The sequence below is a fragment of the Curcuma longa genome, chromosome 11 (genome assembly GCF_044706935.1).
Source record: "Curcuma longa cultivar G26 ecotype Majalengka, Jawa Barat chromosome 11, ITB_CL_G26_1.1, whole genome shotgun sequence".
NCBI classification, from domain to species: Eukaryota; Viridiplantae; Streptophyta; class Magnoliopsida; order Zingiberales; family Zingiberaceae; genus Curcuma; species Curcuma longa.
The window spans coordinates 31,676,410-31,690,878 of record NC_133871.1 but is presented as its reverse complement, the minus strand read 5'-3'; the positions used below and the strand labels follow the sequence as shown (position 1 = coordinate 31,690,878).

At 35.6% G+C, this 14,469-nt stretch overlaps 1 protein-coding gene across 2 annotated transcripts; it reads left to right on the top strand.

Annotated features, from left to right (window-relative positions):
* Positions 1-5,770: 5,770 nt before the first annotated feature.
* Positions 5,771-14,130, top strand: LOC141839134 (MA3 DOMAIN-CONTAINING TRANSLATION REGULATORY FACTOR 1-like). 2 transcript variants are annotated; one of them, XM_074726803.1, is made up of 4 exons: positions 5,771-5,874; positions 5,965-6,219; positions 11,886-11,980; positions 12,131-14,130. In XM_074726803.1, exons 2-4 carry the CDS (start codon positions 5,991-5,993, stop codon positions 13,904-13,906), a joined length of 2,100 nt encoding a protein of 699 aa, XP_074582904.1. In that variant the 5' UTR covers positions 5,771-5,874; positions 5,965-5,990; the 3' UTR covers positions 13,907-14,130. The 2 variants fall into 2 exon arrangements, with proteins under 2 accessions (XP_074582904.1, XP_074582905.1); XM_074726804.1 differs by having other exon boundaries at positions 5,801-5,897.
* The last annotated feature ends 339 nt before the right edge of the window (positions 14,131-14,469 follow it).

Genomic DNA, 14,469 nt, shown 5'->3' with positions numbered 1-14,469 from the left:
CACGTTCTACCTGTTTCTTACCTGCGCTTCCATTAGGTGAAAAGATGGGCCTCGTCGGTCTACACGATACACGCCACGTGGTGGGTGAGTAGAAATAGGACGTGTCTCATTTTGATTCATCCTGACCGTCGACTTGCTCAGTATATCAATGATTGATGTGGGGACCTGGGAAACTAACGGTCAGGATCGTATGGATGAGCCAATTTCAAAGCGCAATTTGCAATTGTCGGTTGGATTTCATCATTTATTACCTCCATATGTCTCCCACTACTGAACTTGCCGACCTACTCGTCGTTTTCTCCGCACGAAAATGCCACTTGAGGTTGTTATAATAACAAGTGATTTAATATGGTATTACATATATTTAGCTGAAAAGCATGGGTAAAATTGGAAATTCACCTCTATTCAACTGGGAACGAAGACCCGGAGATTACGCTGTCGGCTGCCATCAGTTCCTTCAAATTGCTCTATCCGCCACGTGGCTTCCACCTCGTCGCCTGTTTTGGCGGGGATCGTTCTCTTTCGTCGACATCGACGCGCGGATTTCGCCGGACGACTACGGGGTTCGATCCGACGGCTCGCAGTGCTTACATATTTTCGCTCTACCATCGAGATTACCCGCATCGTGATTCCAGAGCAAAGGCGGCCCGGGAAACTGAACCAATTGCGAGGCGGGTTTGTATCTGAGTGTGATCAGATTTTGTTGGCCGTGAAAACATGGACGCTGAATCTCGGCCGCTCATTGTGGCGGTGGGGTCCGTGATCCGAACAAGTACATGTGTCCTCCATAAAGGCGCCCTTTGTTTGTGGCTGTGGGAGATTAGTTAGGTTAAACAAGATTACATAATTAATTAAATTGACCCTTTAAGATAAATATTGTTTTTTATACTTTGGTGATTTAATAACAATATTAGGGGAGATGTTATGTCAATTCTCGAAAGCAAGATGCCAACAAATTATTTTGAAACATTATGCATTTGAAAAAAATAATAATATTGATATGATAGTTCAAAACTTAGCTTGATTTCCTTTCCTTTTTTAGTTGATTTCAGCAAAGAATTTAGTAAAGCATAGTTCATTAATTGTGGTTAGTAAGCTCTTATCTATCCTAACTAACCTAGTTTACACTTGATTCAATTTTTATTTGATTTCTATTAGCATTGAAATGTACTAAGAATGTACTTCTCAAATTCACAAAATCCCTCTAACATTAATTGGAATTTGAGATTTGATATACGAGTTTCTTAAATAAGAAAATCATATTTTTTTTGAAAATGTATATGATGATATTGAGAAAGGGAGTCTTGCCATAATAATAAAATTATTATCATATGACATAAATAATTAACAGTAGATTAGATTTAAGTTAATTTCATATTCGATCTCTATCCTCATTTTTGTTTATTATAATCATCCTCATCTAAAATATCGGGTATTCAACTTTCATCTCCACCCGCATACTCATTAGGGGATTGGATATTCATTCTCATCTTTATACAAATCTGAGGATCAGATATCCTTTATATTAATAATTTTCTCAATTTCATCTGACTATTATCATTCAACAAAAATTAATATCATATCTAAAAAATATAATTCAATAAAAATAGAATAAACATCTACAGACTACTATGAGATAAAAAATTGAGAATAAGAGGGAGAAGATTAGATTTATTTATTTTTATTTTAATTAAGCATGAAATATATATATATAAATAATTTTTTCAAAAAATTAACATTATGAGCACTTGGTTTTTTGGGTGTACAGGATAATTTTCACTTATCTTTAATTTAAATACTAAACTCTAAAATTTTTTTTAAAATTAAATTAAAATAAATTACAAAAAAGTACATTATGTGTTCACCTCGAGTTACTCACGAATGGGTGTACATGATAACATTTCACTATATGTTATGCTCTGAAGATTTATATATTGCACACCTATAGTGAGCAAAAAAATTAAAATAAAAAAAATAAGTGTTCACGAGGTGTATCGGGTTGTTATCCCACACTCCTTATCCCGCACAACTCGTGAATAACTAAATTTTTTTGTTTTAATTTTTTTTATACTTAATACTATAACTCAATTCTTAAACTCTAAAAGCAAAATCCTAAATGACCAAACCATAATTTTAAAAAAAAATTATAAAATGACATTGTTCTTATTTCGAACATCCGGAATATCTGTCGTGGACGCTGTGCACACATATAGGCACCTAGCATATCAAGACTATATGTGTGTGAGTGATTTTACCAAACCCATCTCCATATTCGAATCCGAAAGTCCTCATACTCGATTATTTAATCGGGTCCAAAATACCTCTCTATACCCTCCTCCATTCAAGTCAGCTATCAGATCTTCCATTGAGTTCGGAAGAAATTATCATCCCTACATGTGACGACTGTGAGGATCACAAATTCGAGTTACACAAATAGCTTATTACAAAATAAAAAAATAAGATTGCATATAATAGATTCAATATGATTCAATCCTTTCATGAAATCTTGCATTGATGAAAATTTCATACACCGAACTTTTTTTTTAATTAGCTAATTGAGAGCAAACGACACGAGGAATGAAGCGGTGACTAGTGGCCCCATTAATCCCCATTTCCTTCACAAGTGTTTGGGCATCCTTCTTTTTAGAATCCATCACATGAAGTGTGGGATTCTTGCAATTAAATTTATGGATTAATTAAAAGGGGTGGGCAGCTTGTAATTAACTGGATGTGTCACATGGAAGAATTATGGATTAGGCAACATTTGGTGCCAAATTGGGTCATCCTTCCTAACAAGGCATGGCACTGAATGTGCCACCATAGTTGCAGCTTTAATGGTTGATATATAAAAAAACATAATTTGTTTTAATTATTGAGATTCATGTGAGTGCCCAATAGATTTAATATACATAATGGTGATACATGTTAGACAAGATGGAAGGAAATCAATAGGTTCAACATTTAATAGCATTTGTAGGTGTTTTTTTTTAGAATAAGAAAATATTTTTTAATAAAGGATTTCTCTAAAACATATGGGGATAGAAGAACAAAGATACCAAACTAGCTAGATGAAGCTAAGAATATGGGCAAACACAAGGAGTAGGAGGCATGATCTTGTGTGTGCATTCCTTTAAGCATTGGAACCAAATGTAGTTGAAGTCGCGAAGTTGGAGAACTTAGCAATAAGCATGAAAATCACTTTGAGATTTCAGAAAATTAAATATGTGCTTAGATATCATAGTATAGCTAGCTAGCACACCAACTTATTCATGTTCCATGTGAGTAGATATAGACCAAGAAGTAATTAAAGATTCATGCAATGTATGTGTGTGTGTGTGAGAGAGAGGGAGAGAGGCCAATCAATTTGCGGTTCTTTTAATTGGAGTGTTTGAGGTATTCATTAATGGCTTTGAGCTCCATCACCATGTGATCCATATGATCATGTTCCCCTTGCAATTCATCAATCCTCCGTAATCAACTCAGCTATGTCCATCCCCCCATTTTCTATACAGATGCCTATCTATGTTTCCATCAATTTTATTTTTTTTTTTTTCAAATCAAATTTGAACCAAGATAAATTAAAGGAATTTTAGCAATTGATCAAAGGGTGCATTTAAAGGTAGCTCTAAACTATATGTACCTAACTTTTAGAATTTTCAAAGAACACATTTATTTTCCATTTTACCCTAATGGTGTCAAAATTGATCCGATCCGTCAATCCGACCTGACCTAATCAGAAAAAATCAGATTAGGATTGAGATTTTTTGGGTTCAGGTTCATATTCAGATTGGAAATTTGGATTGATTTAAAATCAGGTAGATTCAGGTTGGCTTGGGTTGATCCGGATTGATTAGAATTTAGGATTTAGGGATTTTTTTTATAAGTTAAATTAAATTTTATTTTAAAAATTAAGATATTTTATGTAATATTTTATGAAAATGATAAAATATTGAAATAGAAATATAAAATTATTGGAGAAAATATCAAAAAAAAATCTTTCGAATTAGGCAGGTTAGACAGATTATATGGGTTCAGGTTAAGATTTAGAATTTCAGATTGATTTTGAATTCGAATTGAGATTTTTTAATAATATTTTTTGTTTCAATTCAATCTAAATCCATTCGACCCATCCGAATTGATACCCTTACTCCTGCCAATCATTATGGTGCCGCATTCAAAGAAAATCAATAGTACCATATTAGTACTATTCTTTGAAAATCAATATCATTGTAGTATTATTTTTTGAAAATCAATATCATACCATATAAGGGGTTGTTTTTTGAAATCAATAGTTGATGGAAGGAGTAAAATGGAAAATAAGTAAGCAATTTGAGAAATCTAAAAATTAAGTGCAAGAATATCACAATTTTAAGTGCGCTTTGGTCAATTGCTAAAGGAATTTCAAACCTAAAGTGTAAATTGTCATTTATGTCCTTTCCCAACTCCCTGTGTACTAGTGTTGGGCCTAACTGGGCTGGAAACATGGCCCAAATTCGACCTTGTTAAATTGATTCAAATTTTTACTTTTTTAAACTTATTTAATTGGTCGGCGAGTCTAATATTTATAAATTTAATTATTTATTTTGATAATTTATTTATTTATTTATAAGCTGAATCAAAGTTTTATTAATAAATATGATTCATAATTTTTTTTAAAAATATTATTCATAATATTTGTTGCGCTGTACTTAAATATAACTATTTAATTTAATGATTAACTTATCACATTTAATAGCATATAAGATATGATAAATAATCATATCACATTTATTGCATCATCAATTTCTAGCTAATCATTTGGTTCCCTCAAAACAAAAAAAATGATAATCCTAGTAGCCACATCTCTAGGGTGATCGTCTCCCACGAAAGTTTTCCACCGACCACTAGAGTAAATCGGGAAGCGCATACGACGGCCAATCTAGATGCCCAGTATCCTTTGATTGCGTTCTCCATTTGGAGGAAAATTTCTGCAAATACGTCGTAGCTAGGGATCGAACTGTAGGTCCCTGAGTTACAATCCGGATGTCCTACCATTGCACCATTGCCTCGGGGACTGGTTCCCTCAAAACAAAAACATTTTAATGGTGTCTCTCAATTTCTTTTATTCCCAATAATTCTATACTTTTAATTGTCTAATAAAAAACCTTAAATATTTTCCTTTATTTTTTTTTTCTATAGAAACATCATCAAGGAAGCAAAGCTTATAAAAAATAACATTAATTTTTTTAATCAAATTTAAACCACAAATCTCCTTGAAAAAAGGGAAATAACTAGGCCACTTTGTGAATCTACAAGGCGTAAATTGTCATTTTCATTATTGTCTTATATTGAAAAAAAATATTAAAGAGGCGTTTTATTATTTTTTTCATCAATATTATAATATTTAGTAGCAAAAAGAACTTTAAAATAATAATTTGATTACAGGTGTATAAATGGATGATCTTGATTACAGGTGCACACGTGTTACAAGGCCGTGGCGATGTGTTAACGATCGGTTAACTTACGGCGAGTGCCACTATGTATAGATAATGGGTACGTGATGGGTCATCGTGGACCCACTATGTATAAATGTATAAATCATTCTACATAGTGGGTACACCATGGGTTAACTTACGGCGTGTGGCGTTAACGGCTGGAGAAGCTACTGGGAAACGGAATGTGCTACGTGTAAACTGGATAGAGATATGCGCCCTTTCTGTCTCTCGGCATGTACTGGAAACCGAGACCGTCGCCCCTATACATACCTCCTCTCCTCGCTCCCGATCTCCTCCTCCTCCTCCTCCTCCTCTTCCTTTTCCGATTCCTCTTCGCGGATTGTTTGACGAGTTGTTAGGGCTTTCGATCCCCTTCGGCCCCTCTCCCCTCTCCATCGAGGTCTCCTCTCGATCACGTTCTCGGTTCGTTTTCTTCCCCTGGTTATTGTTGGGTTCGAGGAGGAGGATTGTCTGTTTTTTGGATGCCTAGGTTGGCTGAACCATCGGGGAGAGGAGATGGCGTCGCCAAAGAATGAGGGGTTCTTGACGGAGGAGCAGAGGGAGACGCTGAGGATAGCGGCGCAGAACGCGGAGTTGCTCTCCTCGTCGCCCAGATCGACCAGCCAGACGGGGATCCACGAGCTCCACGCAAAGGGCAAGGGCGGAGGCGGTGGCAGGAGTCCGGTCGCCGGCGCGCGTCTTGTGCGGCGGACGCATTCGGGGAAGCTTGTGCGAGTGAAGAAGGGTGAGTGATGATATTCTGTCTTTGCTCTCACTTTGTTGGCTGTTAATTTTGGATTAGGCTCGAGGGAGATGGACAAGATCTGAAACTTGAAATTGCTAGTAATACAATTTCGATTGCTGTCACTTAATGTCTGAGGTTGGGCGGATGATTGAGGTATATAGTTTAATTTCTGATTCACTGAAAGACATGTGTTGTTCATATTTTTGCGCGAAATCTGGTTATATTGCCTGATCTTTACTTGAAATATTTTTGGTGGTGAAGTAGGTCAATAAATTGAGAAATAGGTGGTGCAAAATACAAAATACATCATATTTCATGCATTATTTATATATCTGCGACCTCATGCGAGTATTAGCTCAGTTATTCAAAGACCATTGCAAATGTTTGGTGGTAGTTTTTGGTGACACTGGTACATGGTTGTTCTAAAACTCACGAGAGTTGAACTTTGGAACAACCAACTCAAAGAAGAGAGAACCGAGCAAGTGAAGGCTGAGAATCACATCATTTTCAACTTATAAGGGTTGCATTAACTCTCCTTCAATCTAAAAATTACCAGAAGATATCCATAATATAAGTTCAACACTCGAGGACAGTATACACTAGATCGATGAAGATTTCAACATTTATAAGACACATATCCAAACAATTGTACAATTCTATCTTTGTAGCGGTAGGCTACTTCCTATCAGGAACTTAGTCGTACAGGGCACATTAAAGTAGTATCTAATGGTCAAGTAATAAATTCTTTGTAGCAGTAGACTACTTCCTATCAACAACATAGTCTTATAGGGCACCTTAAAGTAGTATAAAATGCTTAAGGAATAATTGTTACATTCTCATATTTTGTGACATGGTCTGATAAGGATGAAGAGTGATCTCTGGAGCAAAGAGATTGGATAAGGTGCAACTCCTGGTAGGCATCTAAGATGTAGAGGATAGGGACGTATTGAACAAAACAAAGATGGAAAATATGACTGAGCCACAAGTGTAAAATGTTTAAATAGATTAAGTATATATTCTAAATAATGAGGCACCTTCGGGCGGAATTGGTTGGGTAACAACTTCATAGTTAAGCATGCTTCATGTGGAGCAATTCAGGATTAGTAACTTACGGGAAGCTTCTCATTTTGAAGTAAAATTTCATTGTGGGATAATACTACGAGGCTAATGGTATGAGATATCACCTAAAGTAGACAATACCTTGAGCAGGACCGCTCTACAGGTGTGTAGTTTGAGGATGAACCAAACAGAAGCTGGTGGGCCTGTTGCAACTGTCTAATGAGAGGGAGGGGAGTGATTGCTGGGGCATAAAGCCCAAACAAGGTGTGGCTCTTGGCAAACTTTTGAATGAAGAAATTTGACTAGGTTATAAATAGATTAAGTATGTGCTCTAAATAATGAGATGCCTTTTGGTACGATTAGTTTTCTATAAAAACTTCATAGTTAAGCATAATCCATGTGGAGCAATTTGGGATGGGTGATTTTGTGGAATTTTCCTTTTGGGAAGCTCCTTGCCTTAAAAGTTAAATTTCACCATCGAACAAAATTGTGAGGATGATAGTATGGGATATTGACCAAATCTACCCCTGAGTTGATGAATACATGGTGTTGCGTTATCTGGGTTTAGGGTTTAGGCTTGTGATATAGAACCATGTATAACATTTGATTAACAGGCATATATTCTATGTTTTCATTTGAAGGACTGTGAGATATTGAAGTCAATATTAATTTAATCTAATCAATATATAAACGTTCAGAAGTTATTGAAAATATGACTCTTGGTTAAATCAACTAAATGAATTGTAAATCCACTGTCCTATTGCTGCAATGCCTATCTTTGCTATGTTATGATTTCCTTCATTCTACTACCCTTTTATTACCTTTGGTTCTTTAGTGCTATAACATAAGACTATTTTCGTTATCCTTCAAGGATAGGAATAAAAAAGAACCTGCAACCATGTAGGCATGCATCAATGGCAATCATTTTAAACACATTTTATCCCCCATTAAATTCTTATTAACTTGAGTCTGAGTATTAGGTACCTCTAAGGTCTAATGTACTTTGTCTTGATTCATTGGAAAGTTTACATCATTAATAATACAAGTAACTTGTTCTATTTTTTTGCTATCTCAAAATTAATGGTGTAGTCTGATTGTCTGTGTTTGACATCTATATTCTCCATCCCATATTATAGAGGGTGCTTAGACATTCTCCCAAATTCAAAATGTTCAGCTGGGAATCATACAAAAGACTACTTGTCATATCCCCTAAAGAATGAGTTATAAGTTTTACTGAGTTGCTGTCAACATAATAGAAAATTTACTCTCATCTTATGGCGTAGGCATTATTCAAATCTTTAAGCATCCATCCTTCAATTCTTCAGCTCTGGTATACTCCACATATTTACATCGTTCTGTACTCATCATTTTGTCAATTCAATTTAACATTCCATACAGTGAACTAGAACTTGACAATCATATCCCTTACAAAACTTGGGTGTCCTTTCAAGCATGTTTATGAATTGGTAGGACATCTTTTAGTACAAGTCTATAGGCTGTGTTTTTTCTCCAAAGAATTTCTAAATGACTTCTAGGCTTCTTATTTATAATTTTGAGCTAATCATCAAACTTGTCTAAGAAGTTAGTTGTTGACATTGCCGTTTCCATGTAAAATATATTTGTATTCATCTATAATAACTGAATTTTTTGTTGTTCTACTGTATTTCAGGAACATATTAATTTCTACATATATTTAGTGCAAAATATGTCGTTATGTTTTCTTCTACAGTTGATCAAGTGCTATACTTTTGATGATAGCTGTTATATAACTGAAAAACATCTGATTCACTCAGAAAATATAAAGAAAATCATCAAATCCATTTCAACATGGATTAAGATTATTATTGATCCAATTTCCCATCTCAAACCATCTAAAAGCACCAGGCTGGCTAGTTCTTCTATAGGTTTTGGCCAAAAATGGTTTCATGCCGCTTGTATTGGTTCTCAAAAGCAATTACTAATTTTATTAGACACAACTTTTAGATCACATTTCAATCATGTACTTTTCAATGTGAAAAAAGGCAGATAACAGTTTTGCAAATCGAGCTAGATCAAAATTGAGTCTGACATGTCCATTTTACTTGACAACAAGGTTAGAAACAACCCTGCTCATCTCCCAATCTTTGTTAAATATTCCATTGGGTTGAGAATTGTGTCCCAACCAAGGTTTAAAATATCGAGCCATGTCGAGATTTCAGTCTCGAACCGGAACGATACAGTTTCGTACCATATCGTGCCGTACCGTACCGTGCCGTGCCGATATAGTGTCAGTTTTTTTAAATGTAAAATATATTAACTAAAATTAAAAAATTTAATCTAAATATTTAAAAATAAAAAATAAAATATTTTTTAAAAAATAATAGGATAATTTTATGAAGTTTTAATTAAGCCTATTTAAATTATCGCAACTATAGCTAAGAGTTAATTAAATTATTAATCTACGTTATTATTAAAATCTAAGTTTTAAAACAAAATTTTGGATTCCGCGTGACTGCGATTTGGGGCCGCGCGACACCTCCGGAGAAGTTGCCGGACTGGGCGACGCCTCTGGACAGTATCCTGGCCGGTGTCGGTCTGCTAACAGAATGAAAAATTTTGCCGGTATCGAGCGAAATGGCTCAAGATTTCAATCCTTAGTTCCAACTCTTTGTTCTAGTTACTGAACATAGTTATAAAGCTCAGAAAACACTAGCCAATTTCGTTGGAAAACTCAGTCATAACCTTGATCAGCTTGGCTGAGGAACAATATGCTTCGTTTGCGCTGACCAGCATGGAACATTATTTTAGACTGTGATATAGGCAACCAAAACATCGTAATTGTGATTTATTCAAATCATTTTTGATTGAACACAAGCTGAACAATATGCTTTGTTTGTGCCAACCAACATGAAACATTATTTTAGACTGTGATATAGGCAACCAAAACATCGTAATTGTGATTTATTCAAATCTTTTTTGATTGAACACAAGCTGAACAACATGCTTTGTTTGTGCCGACCAGCATGGAACATTATTTTAGAGTGATATAGGCAACCAAAACATCGTAATTGTGATTTATTCAAATCTTTTTTGATCGAACATAAGCTGAACAGTATGCTTCATTTGTGCCGACTAGCATGGAACATTATTTTAGACTGTGACATAGACAACCAAAGCATCGTAATTGTGTATTCAAATCTTTTTTGATTGAACTAAATCAAATAAAACTCTCAATTATTACTTGCCATAGTCCCTTCTCTATGATAAGGACCTTCATGATATTTTACTTTCTTCTCCATGGAGGATTAGTTTTTGTAATTGTAGAACATTTTTATAAGTTGATTCTTTTGTGTGTGTGTGTGTGTGTGATGTAACTTGTATTCACTAATTTAATTACATTTTTTGCAATTTATTCAATTACATGCATCTTGCACTTATGCATATGGTATGCTCTACAATATTGATCAATGTTACCTTGTTATATATTATGTATTGTACTTTGTATGGTTAACATGTTTTCTATATGAAATTATGATCGGACAGCTTGATAATATTGCTTGCTATACATTGTATTTTTATCAACGTGAATATTTTTTTTTAATGTTTTTAAAAATGAAGGGAAGACTTGGTGCAACAGTAAAGTTGCTGTCGTGTTACCTAGAAGTCACGAGTTCGAGTCTTGAAAACAGTTATAATAGACTATTCTCGGAGATCCCGCATTGGCGGGACCTTTGTGCACTAGGCTGCCCTTTTATGTTTTTAAAAATGAGTTGCATAAGCATCCACATGCCATGTTTGCACAATCCAATTAGATTGCTAACACACCGTTTGCACATGCTTTTTAAAAAATTTTAAGTGCCTAATAATCGTTGCTAGAAGGTCCAGAACTACTTTTGGTCAATGGACTTGATCTCTAAGATAGCAATATGTGCATGTGTGTGCGCTGTGCATATATACATATTGTATTGGCTCTAAATCAAATCTAACTATGGTAGTAGATATTATTTGAGCAATCAATATTTTATTATAATTTCTCCTGAGGAATGTGCCATTAGCATTCCCCTTTTGGCCCTTGAAATTGCAGTTTTACAATATGATAAGTTCTTGTCATAGCAAACATCCAATTACCTTGTTAGTGCTCATCATTCACCAGTCAAATTAGAGTCTACACGCTGAAAAATTGTCATCATAGATATATGTCCAATTACCTTTGAAGATTGCTCATGTTTTATGTCCAATTACCTTCGAAGATTGCTCATGTTTTATGTCCAATTACCTTTGAAGATTGTTCATATGTTTTGTAAATGCCTTCCATATCCATAAGAACAGAAACGATAATTTGGCGTTTAAATTTATCTGTAGGTTCATATGCATTATATATATGACTAGTAAGTTAGATGCTTACTATTGTTTACTGTTATTACTTTATTAATCTATTAGAAGATGTCTAATTTATAGCAATTTTAGTTTACAAAAATGATGTGATATCCCTATTATGTTTTTTGATATGAATCATTCCTACAGTTTGTTGATTTTTCTGCTGTTTTATTTATGACAAGCAGAATTTTGTCATTCTTCCTATTATTTGTTCTTAGAAATTGGAACATTTGTATGTGGGTTATCCTCAGATGGTGCTGGTGGCAAAGGGACCTGGGGCCAGCTCTTGGATTCTGGGCCTGATTCATACATTGACCCGAACGATCCTAATTATGACAGTGGTGAGGTAATGGTTTTTTTTATTCATTCTCTACTTATGTCAATATATACTGATGTAAAGACGTTTAGGGAATGCTTTTGTTTATACTGTATTGTATGATTTTTATGTTCATTTATACTTCTTACGTTGGTGGTTAATTATTTGATACAATTTCAGGAGCCATATCAGCTACAGGGTGCCACTGTTTTAAACCCTGTACATGACTATAAGAAATCTATAGTAACAATCATTGAAGAGTACTTCAGCACTGGTGATGTAGAATTAGCTACAACAGAACTTAGGGACCTTGATTCTGATGAGCATCATCACTTATTTGTTAAGAAACTCGTTTCCATGGCAATGGACAGGCATGACAAAGAGAAAGAGATGGCGTCTGTTCTGTTATCTGCTTTGTATGCCAATGTGATAAGTTCAGCTCAAATCAGCCATGGTTTTTTCATGCTACTTGAGTCTGTTGATGATTTGACACTTGACATACTTGATGCGGTTGATGTGCTGGCTTTATTTCTAGCCCGTGCCGTTGTTGATGAAATTCTACCTCCTGCATTTCTCACTAGAGCAAAGAAAATGCTTCCTGAATCTTCTAAAAGCCTTTGTGTTATTCAAACTGCTGAAAAAAGTTATCTCTCAGCTCCCCACCATGCAGAGTTTGTTGAACAAAAATGGGGTGGCACCACCTATATTACTGTTGAAGAGGTCAAAAAGAAGATTGCAGTATTGTTAAGGGAATATGTAGAGAATGGAGACACAGCAGAGGCTTGCAGGTGCATTAGAGAATTGGGCGTCTCATTCTTCCATCATGAGGTAGTGAAACGTGCTCTAATCCTTGCTGTGGAAATCCAGACAGCAGAGCCTCTCATCCTAAAGCTTTTAAAAAAAGCATCAGAAGAATTCCTAATAAGTCCTAGTCAGATGGCCAAGGGGTTCTCTCGGGTCTCTGAGAGCCTCGATGATCTATCTCTAGATGTTCCTGCTGCAAAAGTGTTCTTTGAAAATATAGTAAACAAAGCAATTTCTGACAGATGGCTTGACCCATCGTTCTGCAAGTCAAGTGGCACAGATGATGAGAAGAGGGATGAAGGTTATGATAAGTCAAGAAAGTATAAAGAAGCTGTTGTCGATATAATCCGTGAATATTTTCTCTCTGATGACATACCAGAGCTTATTAGAAGTCTTGAAGACTTAGCTGCTCCAGAATACAATCCTATTTTTATCAAGAAACTGATAACTCTCGCTATGGACCGTAAGAAAAGGGAGAAGGAGATGGCATCTGTTCTTCTCTCAGCACTTAGCATGGAAATAATTTCAAGAGATGACGTTGTAAATGGGTTCATAATGCTGCTTAAATCAGCTGAGGACACGGCATTGGACATTTTGGACGCTTCAAATGAGCTAGCTCTATTCTTAGCCAGGGCTGTGATTGACGATGTCTTAGCACCACTCAACTTGGAGGAGATCAATAGTAAGCTTCCAAAAAATTGCAGGGGGAGGGAAACTGTCTGGATGGCTCGCTCGCTTGTTTCTGCTCGACATGCTGGTGAGAGACTTCTGAGATGCTGGGGAGGTGGCACTGGTTGGGCGGTAGAGGATGCAAAGGACAAGATAATAAAGCTTCTGGAAGAGTATGAGAGTGGAGGCGATATAGGAGAAGCCTGTCAATGTATCCGTGATCTGGCAATGCCTTTCTTCATTCATGAAGTTGTAAAGAAAGCATTGGTTATGGCCATGGAAAAGAAGAATGACAGGTTATTGGATTTACTGCAGGTATGTTTCAGTGAAGGGCTGATCACCATCTACCAAATGACAAAAGGGTTCTCAAGGGTCAAGGAGGGGCTTGACGATATAGCTCTTGATATTCCTAACGCACAGATAAAGTTCCAATTCTACCTGGAGCACGCCAGACAGCATGGTTGGCTTCTCCCCACTTTTTAACACAATGCAGCTACTAGTTACTTACCTGCCTACTTGTTGGAAAAGAGGTAGCTTGTGGATTCCTGTTCATGCAGATTTCTGTTATGTGCTCGTGTTATTGCTTTAAGTTGTAGTAGCTGTGTTTGGAATCCGATTTGTTTCCTGCTAGGGGAGTACCTGTAATGGCTTTGTTGGGACCTCTGCGTCTTTTGTTTGGGTTAGAATTTCTCTTTGGTTTTTTAGCATACATTAATTTTTGATAGATTTATGATAGGGAAAATTTCAGTTTGCCCAATGAAATTTCCTCGTTTTCTTGTAGTTTTGAAATTGTTATTTTGCCCCCTCGAAATTTGATTTTGTTGCACAACTGATACATTTGAATTAAACTCAGATTCTGAAATGTGTTTGTGGTCGAGTCGTGGTTTTAGTTGGTTGGCAAAATGATATGGCATAAAGAGGACTTTGGAATCCAAACTTTAAACTTGAGATAAAAGAGATTCTGCACTGTGTCCAAACTTTAAACATGAGATGCTGGTCTTCAGTTCATGTACAGAGGCAGCAGAAGTTGCATATGCTTCATGTAA